The 18,637-nt window shown below is 43.9% G+C and overlaps 1 protein-coding gene across 10 annotated transcripts in view; it reads right to left on the bottom strand.

Annotated features, from left to right (window-relative positions):
• Positions 1 to 370: 370 nt before the first annotated feature.
• LOC109893475 (cdc42-interacting protein 4 homolog) overlaps positions 371 to 18,637 on the bottom strand; it is a 28,503-nt gene continuing 10,236 nt past the window's right edge. The window contains exons 1-16 of one of the 10 annotated variants that reach the window (XM_031827496.1): positions 17,413 to 17,472; positions 16,243 to 16,299; positions 15,934 to 16,022; positions 15,601 to 15,748; positions 15,067 to 15,129; positions 14,305 to 14,409; positions 13,984 to 14,112; positions 11,800 to 11,946; positions 11,423 to 11,620; positions 9,380 to 9,550; positions 5,637 to 5,666; positions 4,682 to 4,791; positions 4,355 to 4,487; positions 2,410 to 2,519; positions 2,173 to 2,330; positions 371 to 2,069 (exon numbers count right to left, since the gene is read on the bottom strand). In XM_031827496.1, the coding sequence (XP_031683356.1) occupies positions 1,918 to 2,069; positions 2,173 to 2,330; positions 2,410 to 2,519; positions 4,355 to 4,487; positions 4,682 to 4,791; positions 5,637 to 5,666; positions 9,380 to 9,550; positions 11,423 to 11,620; positions 11,800 to 11,946; positions 13,984 to 14,112; positions 14,305 to 14,409; positions 15,067 to 15,129; positions 15,601 to 15,748; positions 15,934 to 16,022; positions 16,243 to 16,248 (1,749 nt within the window). In that variant the 5' untranslated portion in view covers positions 16,249 to 16,299; positions 17,413 to 17,472 and the 3' untranslated portion in view covers positions 371 to 1,917. Of the gene's footprint in view, positions 2,070 to 2,172; positions 2,331 to 2,409; positions 2,520 to 4,354; positions 4,488 to 4,681; positions 4,792 to 5,636; positions 5,667 to 9,379; positions 9,551 to 11,422; positions 11,621 to 11,799; positions 11,947 to 13,983; positions 14,113 to 14,304; positions 14,410 to 15,066; positions 15,130 to 15,600; positions 15,749 to 15,933; positions 16,023 to 16,242; positions 16,300 to 17,412; positions 17,530 to 18,637 lie in introns of those variants that run through there. The other 9 variants (XM_031827497.1, XM_031827492.1, XM_031827493.1 and 6 more) reach the window with 9 other exon arrangements.

Genomic DNA, 18,637 nt, shown 5'->3' with positions numbered 1-18,637 from the left:
ACATTTTTTTATTCTGCTTTGCCACTAACATCATAAACACTGATAACAATATTTTAGTTCTATGTATTATTAATAATAATAACAGGGGAGGGGGAAGGGGGTAGTGAAGACATTTTTACCCCCAAAAGGTTCTTTGAGGATCTTATAGGGCTTCCCCCAGTTTCAATTTGAAGAACCCCTAAGGAGACTCCAACAGCCTTTCCCTTTAAGAGTATGTACATGCACTTGACATTTCTAGACATTTTCTCATCTCATTCAAATGCATCTTATTTCTTGGGGACCAACTTGCTCGCTAATAAATAATACAACGGTCGGCTCAACGCCAGACAAACATTAGCGATAAAAAAACATGAATAAATGATACAACCACTTGAACTTTGAAATGCGTGTTACATTTATTAGTCTTAAAAACAGAAGACATTTGCATGTTAGGTATACACACACACAATGCTTTCAACCAGAAAGGCACCTGGACATGCGAGTGAGTTTTTACGTTAGGAATATTCCGGCGTGGCTCAAAACTGGACACATTCACCTCACGAAGATACACATCTGCTCTCAACTTCTCAATCTTTATTCATCAGGTTAAAAAGCTAATAAGACAATAGTGGTGTAGTGATAGCTAAAATATATTATTTTATAACATAAATATGATAGTCTTAACGTTGCACATATTCTGTCTGCAACAATTTATTGGTATCGCTCTCGCCTCTGGATACAGACAGTCCACCGTATTTGCAGGGAAAAGTACAAATGAGAGTTAACTCCTATGATATAAACCAAAACATGCCTTAAACTTTAACTCTTTTAAATGTAGCAACATACACATACTTAATAAATTATATTCTCAATACAAACAATTCATTATTTACCATTCAGAATCGAGAGTTATAAAAGAGCTCTCCTATAGGCCATTTATGTCGATGGCTTGAAACTGAGCTGTAGTGAAGATACGGCTGTGATTGTCTGAAACATTTCTTTATTGCCATCAGTATGTGTCAGTCTTTGGCCTTGTGGGGGGCTAATCTATTTATACATCAGAGCACAAGGAAATAAAGTCACGCTAACTGGTGAGTATATCTGATCTGAATAGTGGCTGTGTCAACAGGGCTTTCCTACTGAAATGCAGTGCCCATAGACCTGTGTTGAGACACTTCCTTTCTCTGAGCAAATGTTCTTTGTCCAAAACGCTGTGTGCAAATATGAAGAGCAAGAATGTGATCAGTTTACATTCTGGCTGCATGGGAGTGAGAGAGAGAAGGTTATGCTTAATAATGTGTCAGATAAACGTCCTCTTAATCCAGGCTCCTGTTCAGTAGGGCACACTGTAGCACGGTGTTCCCATTGGACAAGTTCAGTACCTCTGTTTCACCCGGTTTCAAAATGTTTTATCCTTACTGAAAATGACCCTGATGTCAAATGCTCCAGTACAGCACTTCTAATCCTCCTCTCACTGTGAAAAGGAGAAGCCTTCCCACAGTGAGGTGAGGGCATATGGACATGTTGGTTGGTGCCGCATTCTAATCTATATCATCAGTCCTGCTATGATATCCACTACTAAACCACAACTGCACTGTGATAATATCTACGATGAAAATGTTTGGCTTGTGGTAAGTATAGTGACCTGGTACAGACATACAAGCCAGGAGGAGCCAAAAGCACAATTGACTGCATCTTCTCTGGCCAGCAGGGGAAAGAAATCATGGGTGCGCATCTCAGTGAGGAAATCAGTGAGGAAATCAAAGTGACTCGATTGGCCCTGGTAGTCTCCTTACGGACACCCAGATGGTCCTGCCCACAGTGCTTTGTTTCTCTTTCTGATTGGTCCCATGAGAGAGCTGCCACAGTGTTTTGGAATCATCATCAGTGATGACTGGCCGTTCCCTCAGGCCTCGTGTGGGTGGGATGGGTGCCGGGTCACTTGCTGAGGCTGATGCTGACGTAGGATGTTGGGATGTAGCCCTCGTTCCCGTTGGCCCTGCGGACCCTGGTCCAGCCATCACCTTTATCCTCCTCCACTACAGACAGCACCTCCCCCTCCTGCATGGTGATGGTCCCCTCGCTGGCACCTAGCAGGGACATGACAGCATGTTACACTATCGCCAAGTACAAGTGTGTTATACCATAATAGTGTGGAGTACATTGGTGTCATTGTGACCCATCCACACCTACCTGGGAAGTTGTACATGGCTGTACATTGGCCGATGGGAGCGACAAGCTCCTCCTCCTCCTCAAAGTCGTCGTCAAACTCGGCGTAGATGGCCTGAGAGGGATCTGGGGTGCCTTCTTCAGAGTGGGTTCCGTCAGGGCTGGAGGGAGAAACACATATGCTGAATAATAAATATAGATATATGACTACAGTACATTTACTGACAGCCATGAGTGAAGTCTCAGCGTCTGCTTTCTAACCTGTATGGTTCGTTGTTGTTGGAGTGAGACCTGTAGCTCAACGCGTCCTCTGGTAACGTATCTCTCCTGAGCATCGAATCCCCTCGCCTTCCTGCCTCTGTCAACCATGACTACGAAACAAAGCACAGAGGAAATATACCATTGTTTCCTATAGATTGTGCTCGTGAGAGATTATGAGTGAGACCAAGTCAAAGAGAGGAACAGGTTGTATATTAAAATCAGGAAAACATGAGGTCTGTGTTTACAAATAACTATGTGAAGAGGTAACAAATAATACAGTTGAAGTCAGAAGTTTACATACGCCTTAGCCAAATACATTTAAACTCAGATTTTCACAATTCCTGACATTTAATCAGAGTAAAAATTCCCTGTCTTAGGTCAGTTAGGATCACAACTTTATTTTAAGAATGTGAAATGTCAGAATAATAGTAGAGAATGATTTATTTAAGCTTTTATTTCTTTCATCACATTCCCAGTGGGTCAGAAGTTTACATACACTCAATTAGTATTTGGTAGCATTGCCTTTAAAATTGTTTAACTTGGGTCAAAAGTTTTGGGTAGCCTTCCACAAGCTTCCCACAATAAGTTGGGTGAATTTTGGCCCATTCCTCCTGGTAACCGAGTCAGGTTTGTAGGCGTCCTTGCTCACACATGCTTTTTCAATTCTGCCCACAAATTTTCTATGGGATTGAGGTCAGGGCTTTGTGATGGTCACTCCAATACCTTGACTTAGTTGTCCTTAAGCCATTGTGCCACAACGTTGGAAGTATGCTTGGAGTCATTGTCCATTTGGAAGACCCATTTGCAACCAAGCTTCAACTTCCTGACTGCTGTCTTGAGATGTTTCTTCAATATATCCACCTAATTTTCCTGCCTCATGACGCCATCTATTTTGTGAAGTGCACCAGTCCCTCCTGCAGCAAAGCACCCCCACAACACAACGGTTGGGATGGTGTTCTTCGGCTTGCAAGCCTCCCTCTTTTTCCTCCAAACATAACGATGGTCATTATGGCCAAACTGTTCTATTTTTGTTTCATCAGACCAGAGAACATTTTTCCATAAAGTACAATCTTTGTCCCCATGTGCAGTTTCAAACCGTAGTCTGGATTTTTTTATGACGGTTTTGGAGCAGTGGCTTCTTACTTGCTGAGCGACCTTTCAGGTTATGTCGATATAGGACTCGTTTTACTGTGGATATAGATACTTTTGTACCCGTTTCCTCCAGCATATTCACAAGGTCCTTTGCTGTTGTTCTGGGATTGATTTGCACCTTTCACACCAAAGTACGTTCATCTCTAGGAGACAGAACGCGTCTCCTTCCTGAGCAGTATGACGGCTGCATGGTCCCATGGTGTTTATACTTGCGTACTATTGTTTGTACAGATGAATGAGGTACCTTCAGGCGTTTGCTCCCAAGGATGAAAAAGACTTGTGGTCTACAAAACAAATTCTGAGGTCTTGGCTGATTTCTTTAGATTTTCTCATGATGTCAAGCAAAGAGGCACTGAGTTTGAAGGTAGGCCATGAAATACATCCACAGGTACACCTCCAATTGACTCAAATGATGTCAATTAGCCTATCAGAAGCTTCTAAAGCCATGATATAATTTTCCAAGCAGTTTAAAGGCACAGTCAACTTAGTGTACGTAAACTTCTGACCCACTGGAATAGTGATAGAGTGAATTATAAGTGAAATAATTTGTGTGTAAACAATTGTTGGTCAAATTACTTGTGTCATGCACAAAGTAGATGTCCTAACCGACTTGCAAAAACTATAGTTTGTTAACAAGAAATGTGTGGAGTGGTTGAAAAAAAAAAAAGAAGAGTTTTAATGGCTCTAACCTAAGTTTATGTAAACTTCAGACTTCAACTGTATGTATTCTAGCTTGCATATGGGAACATAACAAGCAGTACATGACTGTGGCCAGTAGAGGGGAGTCCATTACCTCATACTTGCTGAGCTCTAATCTCAGTCTCTCCATGTTCTGGGCTGTCTGGTTGATCTGAGGAGACAGGCTAGCAGGGTCTCCCATCTGGGGGTTCTTCTCATACACATCCTTCATCTTCTCCAGGGCCTCACTGGAGAGACACACACAGAGACAGAGCAACGGAGAGGGAAAGAGAGAAGATGAGAGGTGGATTGATTCTCTGTGGAAATGCATCCCCTGTGGAGTGCAGTAATTGGTAAACACACACACACCACACTGTTGGGAGAAGTTGTCAGCAGTCACAGAGATGGTTGTCAAAGCAGTCAATCAAACTCCCCCACACACCTCTGGTCCACTTCTTTCTGCAACTCCTTGCCAATGTCATCTAGTTTCTGTTGTAACCTCTTCCTGCGCTGCTCGGGGGGGAGATGACCAAAGTCCTCTGTCACCGTGGGCTGAAAAAACACACAGGGAGGAACAGTCACTTTAACACGGACGCACGCACACACACACATATTCTCCATCACCATGGCACGTGGTAGGAGAGGAACACACCCCACCACCCACAACCACCTCTAGAGAAAATGCCGGTCTGTGGTTATGGTTCAGCTCAAGGGAAATGGTTGATGACAAGAAAACATACTTAACCTCTAGTAATGACATTGTTCACTCTAAAGCAAAAACGAACAGATATGCTTCGTTTTTACAGTGAGCTGAACCCAAGACCACCACCATTATCACCCATATAATCATTCCCAATACCATTCCATTGGCAGCACACCCACCCAAATAAGAACCTGTTTTTAGGAACTCTTCCCATTGGGTTTTATAGTGAACGTTTAAAAGGAATGAGGTTATCAGTGACAGACCAGTAAAACAATGGAGGTAAACTGAAGCCAATATAAAAATCGGTCAAATTATACAAATTAGATCATGTTGCCCCATTGCTGAAGTGACTTGAGTTAAGTGTTGTTACAGCCCTAATCCACCAGGTGGCCACCTCTTCAACTCTAACTCCAAACGGAAAGACAGACAGGCCATGTTTTCAGCCCTCTGCTTTGCATGCAATGTTGAATTTGAATCTGGATGTGTTCCAGTTCATGTGCTAGCAGCTAAACTAGAGCGTGAACATTCCAGCATTGATTTGAGAAGGTAAACAAGAAGACTTTAGTGTGACGTTTGAGACCAAGATGCTTGTCCAATTGTACTGATGGAGAGGTGGTCATGTGTGAGATTCCCCGTCAATGTGAGAGGCTGAGACACCCTTTAACACCCCACACAGACACCACTCTAGTATTACCATTACTATGATCCTCTCTGGAGTGAGCCTCTGAGGGAGAAAGAAATAGACAGACAATGTGTGTGTGAGAGAAAGAACTGGGTGGTTCGAACCCTGAATGTTATTTGGCTGAAAGCTGTGGTATATCAGACCGTATACCATGGGTATGACACATTTTATTTTTACTGCTCTAATTACATTGGTAACCAGTTTATAATAGAAATAAGGCACCTCGGGTGTTTGTGGTATATGGCCAATATACCACAGCTAAGGGCTATATCCAGGCACTCCACGTTGTGTCGCGCATAAGAACAGCCCTTAGCCGTGGTATATTGGCCATAGACCACACCCTCTTGGGCCTTATCGCTTAAATATACAGTTGTGGCCAATAGTGTTGAGAATGACACAAATATACATTTTCAAAGTCCGCTGCCTCAGTTTATATGATGGCAATTTGCATATACTCTAGAATGTTATGAAGAGTGATCAGATGAATTGCAAAGTTCTTCTTTGCCATGCAAATTAACTGAATCCCAAAAAACATTTCCACTGCATTTCAGCCCTGCCACAAAAGGACCAGCTGACATCATGTCAGTGATTCTCTCGTTATCACAGGTTTGAGTGTTGACGAGGACAAGGCTGGAGATCACTGTCATGCTGATTGAGTTCAAATAACAGACTGGAAGCTTCAAAAGGAGGGTGGTGCTTGGAATCATTGTTCTTCCTCTGTCAACCATGGTTACCTGCAAGGAAACACGTGCCGTCATCATTGCTTTGCACAAAAAGGGCTTCAAAAGGCAAGGATATTGCTGCCAGTAAGATTGCACCTAAATCAACCATTTATCAGATCAAACTTCAAGGAGAGCGGTTCAATTGTTGTGAAGAAGGCTTCAGGGCACCCAAGAAAGTCTAGCAAGGGCCAGGACAGTCTCCTAAAGTTGACTCAGCTGCAGGATCGGGGCACAACCAGTACAGAGATTGCTCAGGAATGGCAGCAGGCAGGTGTGAAGACAAGGTGAGCGCTACCATCAGTCGTGTGTCATGTCAACAGTAAAGCATCCTGAGACCATTCATGTGTGGGGTTGCTTCTCAGCCAAGGGAGTTGCCTAAAAACACAGCCATGAATAAAGAATGGCACCAACACATCCTCCGAGAGCAACTTCTCCCAACCATCCAGGAACAGTTTGGTGACGAACAATGCCTTTTCCAGCATGATGGAGCACCTTGCCATAAGGCAAAAGTGATAACTAAGTGGCTCGGGGAACAAAACATTGATATTTTCGGTCCATGGCCAGGAAACTCCCCAGACCTTAATCCAAATCAAATTATATTTGTCACATACACAAGGTTAGCAGATGTTAATGAGAGTGTAGCGAAATGCTTGTGCTTCTAGTTCCGACCATGCAGTCGGAACTAATCCCATTGAGAACTTGTGGTCAATCCTCAAGAGGTGGGTGGACAAACAAAACCCCACAAATTCTGACAAACTCCAAGCATTGATTATGCAAGAATGGGCTGCCATCAGTCAGGATGTGGCCCAGAAGTTAATTGACAGCATGCCAGGGCGGATTGCAGAGGTCTTGAAAAAGAAGGTTCAACACTGCAAATATTGACTCTTTGCATCAACTTCATGTAATTGGCAATAAAAGCCTTTGACACTTATGAAATGCTTGTAATTATACTTCAGTATTCCATAGTAACATCTGACAAAAATATCTAAAGACACTGAAGCAGCAAACTTTGTGGAAATTAATATTTGTGTCATTCTCAAAACATTTGGCTATGACTGTATATACAAAGTGCATTCGGAAAGTATTCTGACCCCTTCACTTTTTCCACATTTTGTTATGTTACAGCCTTAATCTAAAATGTATTAAATAAAATAAATAAAACAATCTACACATAATACATCATAATGACAAAGCAAAAACAGATTTAGACATTTGCAAAAATGTTTACGTAAGTATTCAGACCCTTTGCTATGAGACTCGAAATTCATATTAGTTGATTGGAGTCAACTTGTTCTAAATTCAATTGATTGGACATGATTTGGAAAGGCACACACCTGTCTACATAAGGTCCCACAGTTGACAGCGCATGTCAGAGAAAAAAAACAAGCCATGAGGTCGAAGGATTTGTTCATAGAGCTCCAAGAAAGGATTGTGTCGAGGCACAGATCTGGGGAAGGGTACAAAAACATTTCTGCAACATTGAAGGTCCCCAAGAGCAAAGTGGCCTCCATCATTCTTAAATGGAAGAAGTTTAGAACCACCAGGACTCTTCCTAGAGCTGGCCGCTCGGCCAAACTGAGCAATCGAGGGAGAAGGGCCTTGGTCAGTGACCAAGAACCAGACTGCCACTGACAGAGCTGGGAGTTCCTCTGTGGAAAATCTTCTCGAAGGAGAACCATCTCTGCAGCACTCCACCAATCAGGCCTTTATGGTAGAGTGGCCAGACGGAAGCCACTCCTCAGTAAAATGTACATGACAGCCCACTTCGAGTTTGCCAAAAGGCACTTAAAGGAATCTCAGAACATGAGAAACCAGATTCTCTGGTTTGATGAAAACAAGATTTAACCTCTTTGGCCTGAATGCAAAGCGTCACGTCTGGAGGATATCTGGCACCATCCCTACGGTGAAGCATGGTGATGGCAGCATCATGCTGTGGGGATGTGTTTCAGTGGCAGGGACTGGGAGACTAGTCAGGATCGAGGGAAAGATGAATGGAGCAAAGTACAGAGAGAGCCTTGATAAAAACCGGCTCCATAGCGCTAAGTATCTCAGACTGGGGCACAGGTTCACCTTCCAACAGGACAAAGACCCTAAGCACACAGCCAAGACAACGCAGGAGTGGCTTCAGGACAAGTCTCTGAATGTCCTTGAGTGGCCTAGCCAGAGCCCAGACTTGAACTTCTCTGGAGACCTGAAAATAGATGTGCAGCAACGGTCCCGGTCCAACCTGACAGAGCTTGAGAGAAACTTCAGAGAAGAATGGGAGAAATTCCCTAAATACAGGTGTGCCAAGCTTGTAGCTTCATACCCAAGAAGACTTGAGGCTGTAATCGCTGCCAAAGGTGCTTCAACAAAGTACTGAGTGAAGAGTCTGAATACTTATGGAAATGTAAACATTTGCAAACATTTGGGTGTAGATTGAGGAGGGAAAAAAACTAAACAACGTAATTCATTTTAGAATAAGGCTGCAACATAACAAAAAGTGGAAAAAGTGAAGGGGTCAGAATACTTTCCGAATGCACTGTGTATTCAGAGTATAAAAAACATGAAGGACACCTGCTCTAAGCTTAAATGTGGATTTTAAAGCCTTGAGACAATTGAGACATGATTTGTGTATGTGTGCCATTCAGAGGGTGAATGGGCAAGACAAAAGATTGAAGTGCCTTTGAACAGGGTATGATAGTAGGTGCCAGGCACACTGGTTTGTGGCAAGAACTGCAACAGTTTCCTGTGTGTTTCAAGAAAGGCCAACTGTGGGAAACACAGGAGTCAACATGGACCAGCAACTCAATATTAGAAAGGTGTTCTTAATGTTTGTTATATTCAGTGTATGACACCTTCAAAGATTCTGTCTTTCCACTTTGAAAGGTCAACACCTGAAACCTGAAACATTTTGCTCAATAATTTAGTCCGTTTTGATTGGACATATTCAGTCATTTCCTGGAACAATAAGAAAGAACAGGTTGATCCACCAAACAGGTTAACAGAGGCCTTTGCGAGGCGACGTTGTGGCCCCTGACCCGGATGACTCACCATTCGCCCGAGGGTCCGGAAGGAGGATATTCTGGGTTTGACTGTCTTATTGATCTCCTTCAAACAGTACGACAATGGGTCCCGGCCGAACTTGGGGGAGGGGGGTCCGTTAGCGGGTGAGGAGGCGGGGGGCGTGGACAAGGGGGTGAGTGAGGAGGGGGAGGGAGAGAGCTGGGGCGGGGTGAAGCACAGACACCCAGGGAGGGGGTGGCATGAGGGAGAGAGGGAGGGGAGGACAAAAACAAAACAGATGACAAGGGAAAGAGAGAGAGACACCATCAACACCTTAAGCACACCACACAGAGAAGACGACACTGCAGCAGTTACTCCTGCAGAAGCCCACAGCCACCGGATCATTCACATAGCGCCACTACAGCCGCACTACAGCCCCAACACCAGCAATGCAACAACAACAAAACACAAGCCACGATGAAGGGTAGAGTAGAGTGAGCCTACGTGAGGAACAAGGTTGACAGATTGGAGCGGACCAATGGGAGGTTCCATTGGTTAACCGCAATCTGTTCACAGATACATAGGTAGACTGAACTGGGTACAAAGTACACACTATAGGTCTGGGCCTGGTATACATGCTTGTAATACGGGTAATAAGAAACATAGCAGGTCTCTAAGCTGGTGGGAACTACTGAACGTTGGCATGATGGTGTAACCAAGTGAGGAGCAGTGAGGGAGAATATAGTCAACTCTACAGGCTGGTTTCTCAGTCACAGATCAGCCTAGACCTACAGGAGTCCTGGACTAAAAAACACTAACTAGGAGCTGTTTGAGTCAGTGTTGTGCAGTGGGGGGGGGGGGGGGGGGGGGGGGGCGTTTTACAAAGGACATCCAAAGCTCTTTCTCACAGGCCAATATGAAAGTTAACTCTGATCATTACTGAACCACCTCTTTGGGGAGAGCAGGAGCGATGACACAGAGCGGTGCATCACATAGACAGGACGGGAGGTAGGCTGGGTGTATTAGAGGAACAGGATTGGACAGCAGTCAGCAGGGTAAGCCAATCAGACATGCAGCAGGAGGAAAGTGCTGGAAGAGACAGGAGGGAGGAGAGAGAGATACAGCAGTGGGTAGAGGCCGGCCATGATGTAGGTTAGCTAGGTGTTGGGTTGCTGTACTCTCAACATTCATGTCTAGTTTATTTTGAGTCATTTCAGACTGGCTCAGGAGGCCTGTTTAAGGGACATCCGATATATTCTAGATCTAGACGGCCTCTAGTGGTCCAACGCCATCTATGATCTCCAATGACGGTGTAGAGAGAACACAGAAAAAATGAGTTCACCTGGAACTAGTCATCCCTCCCTGTCCCAGTATCATCCCTGATGGTTGGCATTTCCCAAAGGTGTCATTGTGGTGGTTTGACTGTTAATGTTATAGTCTGGGCCAGTATAATACAGTATAATAGCAGTGTGTTTGTAGCAGAAAAGTCAATGTGTTTGTGCCTGTCTGTGCTGATGAAAGCACAAGCTCTGCAGATCGCTGCCTGCCAGTAGAGTTGACCTATTGGAAACCAGTCAGTCACACGTTGCAGAAAGTCAGAGGGGGCATATTCACAGACAGGCCAGGGACACAGCCATGCACATACCAGTTCTAGAAAGGTGTGTGTGTGTGTGTGTGTGTTAGAGAGGGGGCCATGCAGTATGTACATGCAGAGCTCTGGGAACAGGAAAGATTGTGTGTGAGACCACAGCTTCAGGACCATAGTGACAGAGGGAACGTCCCTCTAGGGACCACCAGATGCAGTCTCCCTGATTCAGCCCCTCTGCCTCAACACTGACACACACTGCTCATGGTTTATCTACCTGCACCTTGGAGCACTGATCATTTCAAACACTAAGAAATCCACTCAGGGGACTAGTCATTCATAGGAGGGAAACAAACTGATTAGGGTATGAATTGTAGATTAGGATAATAATGTCTATTCCTAATTCAGAAAGTCACTCAGCTAGTCAGAACTGAGTCATGGGAGTGGGATGTACCAGGGGTGTACACTTGTCATTGTGAGGAGGAGTGGTGGTACTATCAGCCTACCTTACTCTTCTTGCTGAACAGCCAGAACGGTTTGCTCCTGTTCTTGCCCAGCAGCTCCAGGGGGCCTTTGGGTGTACCGAGGGTGCCCAGGCTGCTGTCTGAGGAGGCACGGTTGATGCCCTGACTGTAGTCCTCAAAGTCCAGGTCCCCAGGACGCTCAAAGCCTGACTTGTACTGCTCTATAAGAGCTATGGAGTCCTGCAGGGACAGTAGGTTGGATTATGACAGTGAAACACAGACCAACAAAACCAAAACGTTTCAAAACATGCGTGTTTCATACCCATTTCCCTCACATTCTTTTGAACTTCATTGGACCGCATGTATCTACGTACGTTACGTTTGTTTTGTATACATTCAGTACAGTACAGCCGACTCACATTCCTCTCATTGACATTAGTGCCCGCTTTGTTGACGCCCTCCAGACACTTCCCGATAATGGGCATCACGTGCCTCTCCGTGTCTGAGAACAAGACGTAGCCCTGCGCCAGCTTCCTCACCCGCCTCTCATCCATGTCCTGGAGTTTCTATAGGGAGAGGAGGCACATACGGGACGTCAATCAATCAGATCTGCCATGTCTTGGTGCCTGATTAAAGAATAACAACCTGCAGGCAGTCACTGATTCCGAGGTGCTAGAGGAGCTCCTGAGACTTGACCCCAAAAAAACATCTGGGTCAGTCAATTTAGACTCTTTCTTCTTTAAGGTCGCTGCCCCTATCGTCGCCAAGCCTCTCGCTCCTTTCTGGGGAGGTTCCCATTGCTTGGAAGGCAGCCACGTTGCGTCCTTATTTAAAAGGGGGAGATCAAACTGATCCTAACTGTTACAGGCCTATTTCTATTTTGCCCTGTTTATCAAAAGTGTTGGAAAAACTTGTCAATAATCAACTGACTGGCTTTCTTGATGTACTGTATATAGTATTTCATACCAGTATCTCTGGTATGAAATCTGTTTTACGCTCAGATTATGATGTGTCACTGCAACCTTAAAAGTTCCTAAATTATGTCACCATTGCCCTTGATTCTAAGCAATGTTGTGCTGCTATTTTTATTGACTTGGCCAAAGCTTTTGATACGATAGACCATTCCATTCTTGTGGGCCGGCTAAGGAGTATTGGTGTCTCTGAGGGGTCTTTGGCCTGGTTTGTTAACTACCTCTCTCAAAGAGTGCAGTATATAAAGCCAGAAAATCTGCTATCTCAGTCACTGCCTGTCACCAAGGGAGTACCCCAAGGCTCGATCCTAGGCCCCAAGCTCTTCTCAATTTACATCAACAACATAGCTCAGGCAGTAGAAAGCTCTCTCATCCATTTATATGCAGATGATACAGTCTTATACTCAGCTGGCCCCTCACCTGATTTTGTGTTAAATGCTCAACAAAGGTTTCTTAGTGTCCAAGCTTTCTCTATCCTAAACCTTGTTCTGAACACCTCCAAAACAAAGGTCATGTGGTTTGATAAGAAGAATGCCCCTCACCCCACCGGTGTGATTACTACCTCTGAGGGTTTAAAGCTTGAGGTAGTCATCTCAAACAAGTACTTGGGAGTATGGCTAGACAGTACACTGTACTGCTCTCAGCACATATCAAAGCTGCAGGCTAAAGTTAAATCTAGACTTGGTTTCCTCTATCATAATCTCTTTCAGCCCAGCTGCCAAACTAACCCTGATTCAGATGACCATCCTACCCATGCTAGATTACGGAGACATCATTTATAGATCAGCAGGTAAGGGCGCTCTCGAGAGGCTAGATGTTCTTTACCATTCGGCCATCAGTTTTGCCACCAATGCTCCTTATAGGACACATCACTGCACTCTATACTCCTCTGTAAACTGCTAATCTCTGTATATCCATCGCAAGACCCCACTGGTTGATGCTTATTTATAAAACCCTCTTAGGCCTCACTCCCCCTATCTGAGATATCTACTGCTGCCCTCATCCTCCACATACAACACCCAGTCTGCCAGTCACATTCTGTTAAAGGTCCACAAAGCACACATCCCTGGGTCGCTCGTCTTTTCAGTTCGCTGCAGCTAGCGACTGGAATGAGCTGCAACAAACACTCAAACTGGACAGTTTTATCTCAATCTCTTCATTCAAAGACTCAATCATGGACACTCTTACTGACAGTTGTTTGTGTGATGTATTGTTGTCTCTACCTTCTTGCCCTTTGTGCTGTTGTCTGTGCCCAATAATGTTTGTACCATGTTTTGTGCTGCTACCATGTTATGTTGTTACCACGTTGTTGTCATATTGTATTGTTACCATCCATTGCTGCCTTGCTATGTTGTCGTCTTAGATATCTCCTCATGTCATGTTGTCTCTCGTTGTTATATGTTATATATATTTTTTCAATCCCAGCCCCCGTCCCCACAGGAGGCCATTATGGTAAATAAGAATTTGTTATTAACTGACTTGCTTGGTTAAATAAAGTTACATTAAAAAATTAAAAAGTCAGCTGTGTTTTTAGTGTCTATTGAACCAAATGTTAGCATTTAAAATATTTCCAGCATAAGGAAGGAAAGCTAGGTTAAGGTCAGGATGGATGGGTGAGAGGCTCTGCCTTACGTTGAAGATGAGAGGCATGTCACTGAAGTAGAACTGGCTCTGCTCCTTGTTGTATTTCTGCAGTTGGGCTGCGTAGTCGTTCTTACACTCCTCCGCTATGTGTGTCCTCATGTTGGCCTGCTGTTTGGCCTGGACACAGGTAACAAAACACACACACAGGTCACACACAGTTCGGTCTGGTGGCTCACATTCCACTGTCTAAGGGGAAACAGGACAAGTAGGACAGCTGGAATGTGTTCAGTAGGGCACACCGTAGGAAAACCTTTTGCAACGGAAAATGAAAACCTGTGTTCTTTTTATTCTGCGTTGGTGTCCTACTACCTTCTCGACGTCGGCCTTGGTGGCGTTGATGTCCTGGTCAGTTTTCTCGGCATATTGAGCAGCTTTGTCCGCTTCCCGCCACTCCCTCTCAAAACGTTTCTTACTCTAAAACACAGAGAGACAGAAACACACCATGTTGATCTTAGCTAACCCAATACTGTGTTCTGTGGGCATTCTTTGAATGGAATAGAATAGTCTCTACTATTGTGTACAAGCGAGACCTCTGCTTCACCCAAGGTTAGTGAACACTTGCCCAATGGCCACTAACACCTGACTTTACTGAATGGGGCTGGAACAGTGGTTTAAGTCAGTGGTGCTGAGCCATACAGTGATGAGCAATGGGCTGGAGTGCTGCTAGTTTCTGGTCTCGTTTTGGTTCCCTACCCCTGCTTTTAAAATGAGCTCCTCATCTCTTTTTACTGTATATTACAAATACTGGTCACCATACACACAACTAGTGAACAAACATTCCTTTCACTGATGTAACAATGACCCCACTTACAGCAGACAAAAAGCAGACAATATGAGAGAGCATTCAGAAACATTTGTCAGCTTTCACCACATTAGACAATGGAGGACAGTGACTGGACAAAACATTGCACTTTGACTGAACAGAAAGACAGACAAGTTGTTCCCTGACAAGGAAAGTATTGGCCTACTGTATAGAGAGGATGTATACATTAGTATTCTACCAACAACGTAGATTTTCCCTTTGGAAGAGAGGAGTTATTGGCAGACGGCCTGACATGTAAACAAACTTACACTGTCGAGCTGCTTATAGGTGCTCTCCAAACTCTGCTGGGCTTTCTTGGCCTCCGACAGATGCTGCAAACAGACAAACAGAGAGAGGACACATGAGACACCAAGAACACTAGGATGATGACATGAAGTTCCCTACTTAGACAGGGCCATTGGCATTGGGTACAGAATAAACAACGGCCACCAAAAACCACTGAACAAAACAGATGGTAAACAAATAGTCTGTGTCTGTGGGTCATGTCTACTGGGAGACTTTTTAATGTTTGTGTGTGTTCTATATTCCATTGGGGTTCGGCCAAGGCATTCCTCTCCTTTCAGAGGATGACAACATGACAGTTACCACCCCCCTACGAGAGAACCCAAGTAAGGCGACCTTCATGCCATAACAGAGGAACCTACAAATCTCTGCTCGTCCTTCCTGTCTCCTTCATACTCTCCCTCCTTTTCCCTAGATCCCACCCATCTTCACTCGCCCTCACTATAATAAGAGTTTTGAACTCTTCCATCCTTCTCTCTCAGTGTGGATCCCTCTCTCACCGTCTTACGCTCCATCTTGAGCTCCTGCAAGTACTTGGTGAGTTCGATGCAGATGTTCATCATCATGTTCTCAGCAATCAGCTCCCTCTGTCCTGCGTAGTCGTTCATCTCATTCAGGATGTCCAGGAAGGACTGGTGGTTAGAGAACCTATGGGAGAGGAAGGGGAGTGAAGAGGGGAGAGGAAGGGGAGTGAAGAGGGGGAGGGGGGAGGGAGGAAGGGAGGGAAAGGATATAGAAGAGATGAGATCTGTAATCGATTTGGGCATTGACAGGAAGTTACATACACTGTTGCTTAAATAGCAGTGTTAGCCAGGTAATGATAGGTCCATTACTTCCTTATTCCCGTTTCCCTCTCAGGGGGTATAGTAGCAGTCATTTGCATTGCTCTGCAGGTGCTGGCATAGCCTCTCCAACTACAGTACTATAGACAGGAAAGCAGTTTGAAAAAACGTCATTTAAATTAGGTCATGTATTGTTGGTGTATTATTTTAGTCAAGCTTTGTTTTCCTTCTCTATGTCTGATTAGGAACTGAAAGTCATGTTGAAGTTCACAGCTGGCCTGGGCAGGTACAAATAAAGCACATTTATTTTATACACACACACATTCATTCACACACACACAAAAGCCCACAATAGCTCACCTGCATTCCTGTTCCTCTTTACAGCCTCGTTTAGGATTGTATTTCTTTGTTAGATTTCTGTCAATATTAGGAGAGGGGGAAGATATGGTAAGTAGTCTGGAAGATAGAATATGTCAAAAGCACAGATGCAAACTTAATTATCCTAAATGATAGGAAAACAATGCATCAAATGAGGGTGTCTATTCAAATCTCAATAAACAAGTTCAAACCTAAATTGGTTACAGTTTGCGTTGAATAGAAATGATTAAATTTAAAATCAATCCACACCTCTAAGAAACAATACACAATATTTGCTTCTTGTAGGCAAGACTGCCCCGGTCCACTGGCACAGTTGATCTTTCCTTTTATCTCAATATCAAATCATTTCTAGGTAACAATTAATTACCTTACTGTAAATGTTTTTAATTAAAATGGTCAAAAAGAAACTAGCAAGAATTCTGCTAAGACTGTGAGCGGTCTGTCTGGGAGTGGTCAGAGAGGAGCCTAATGGGAAGGATGTGTAACCTGAAAGCTAGCTGTTATTGGCCTATTATTAACATCTAGGTCTAAAAAAAAAAGCAACCAGCCAAACAAACTGACATTTCAGGCAGCTCTTACACTAAAAGGGCATTATCATAATTGTCACAATTTATCTGTATTCTTCCAACCTCAGTGGACAGATGTGTGTGTGTGTGTGTGTGTGTGTGTGTGTATATATATATAAAACACAGGAAATCATGTTTGACTGCACTGCCCCTTTAAGGGAAAGCCAATGCAAAACTACAGTCAAGAAGAACATTATGTTAAAACAGATCCACTTCTCCTATTCTTCCTTCTTTCATTAGAGCTCTCGCTGACCACATCCTGTCCATCATGTGCCAGTCTGCTCCCACTTCCTCTCCTCTCCACCAGAGCCCATCAGCAGATACTGACAGACACACTCGGAATGAAAGTGAGAAATAGAGAAAAAGGGAGGAAATAATGCAGGCTCAAGCTTGAGAATGAGGGCAGTGTTTCTGGGACTGTCTGGGCTGGGGCAATGCCAACAGGGGGAGACAAGTTCAATTCTGCCCCAAACTAGTCATAAGACACCACATACATTTCATAAAACAGCTTTTGAGCACAAACATCAACTGCTGTGGGCACACAGGCAGGAATGAGGCCTGAGGAATGAGGAACCATGAAGCCTACCTCAGCTGCTTGGCATAGTTCTGCTCTATCTCCGTCCTCTCCTTCACAAACTTGACATACTTCTCTACCAGTTCCAGCCCGGATTGCGTGTGCTTGTCGATGATGTCATATTGGTCCTGGGGAGAAGGAACATGAAAAGAGAGAGAAAGAGATTATGCACGATACACACGAGATGGATGATATCTAATGGTGACGAGCTAAGAATGACAGGGCATGCTCCATCGGATGAGTGACGTCATCTAAAATAACGCTGGATATTAATCAGTCTGAGGCAACATTTCCTTTACAGACTGTTGATACTGAATCTCAAGCCACCATATCTACTCAAATGTTATGCCTTCCAAGAAATCTCTACATATGCACAACCTTTAACTCCCGGCCTTGAGATGCTAAATCATCCTGCTGCTAAAGAGAGGGGGACGAGGGAGAAAAAGTTGGAAAGGGCAAGAGAGAGAGCAAGAGGACACAGGGAGGACAACCTTTTACCGACAGGAAATAGGAAACGCCCCACTCTTGCACTTCCTGTGGTACGTAGACTCAGTGGAAACATCCCAAATATGAATTGCATATAAATTGCATACATCACCTTTAAAAGGCCAAAAATTGGCTTAAAAGAAATCTTCATAAATTGAAAAAAATAACAGTTTCATTTGAGGACCAAAATGTTGACAGCGGTGCCATACAGATTGTAAAATAGAAGAGATTTGATGTACTGATTCTATGGCACATGGTTTTGAACTGATACAAAAACAAAAAAAACGCTTGATTCAAAATTATGTATAAAATTCTTGCCACCAACAGAATGTTAGGTATATAGGGCATACAATCATCTCAGCTCTGCAGATTTTGCTGCGAAGAGACAGTATCATTAGATTATTCTGGTATTGCCCCTATGTAGCTTGTTTCTGGTCACGGATTCAGGAATGGCTGAAAAAAAAAAATCACAACATTTACCTCAAATTAACCCTTAACAATAGCACTGTTGGGAGATTTGGACTTCACCCCTGCCTATAATTCACAAATGACCTCGACTAACCTGTACGCACATTGACTTGGTACCCCCTGTATGTGTGTGTGTGTGTATATATATATTTTATTATTACCTTTATTTAACTAGGCAAGTCAGTTAAGAACAACTTCTTATTTTCAATGACAGCCTAGGAACAGTGGGTTAACTGATTTGTACCTTGTCAGCTCGGGGGTTTGAACTTGCAACCTTCCGGCT

The sequence above is a fragment of the Oncorhynchus kisutch genome, linkage group LG6, assembly GCF_002021735.2.
Source record: "Oncorhynchus kisutch isolate 150728-3 linkage group LG6, Okis_V2, whole genome shotgun sequence".
NCBI lineage: Eukaryota > Metazoa > Chordata > Actinopteri > Salmoniformes > Salmonidae > Oncorhynchus > Oncorhynchus kisutch.
Note: the sequence above shows the minus strand (reverse complement) of the source record. Positions and strands in the feature narration are given on the sequence as shown.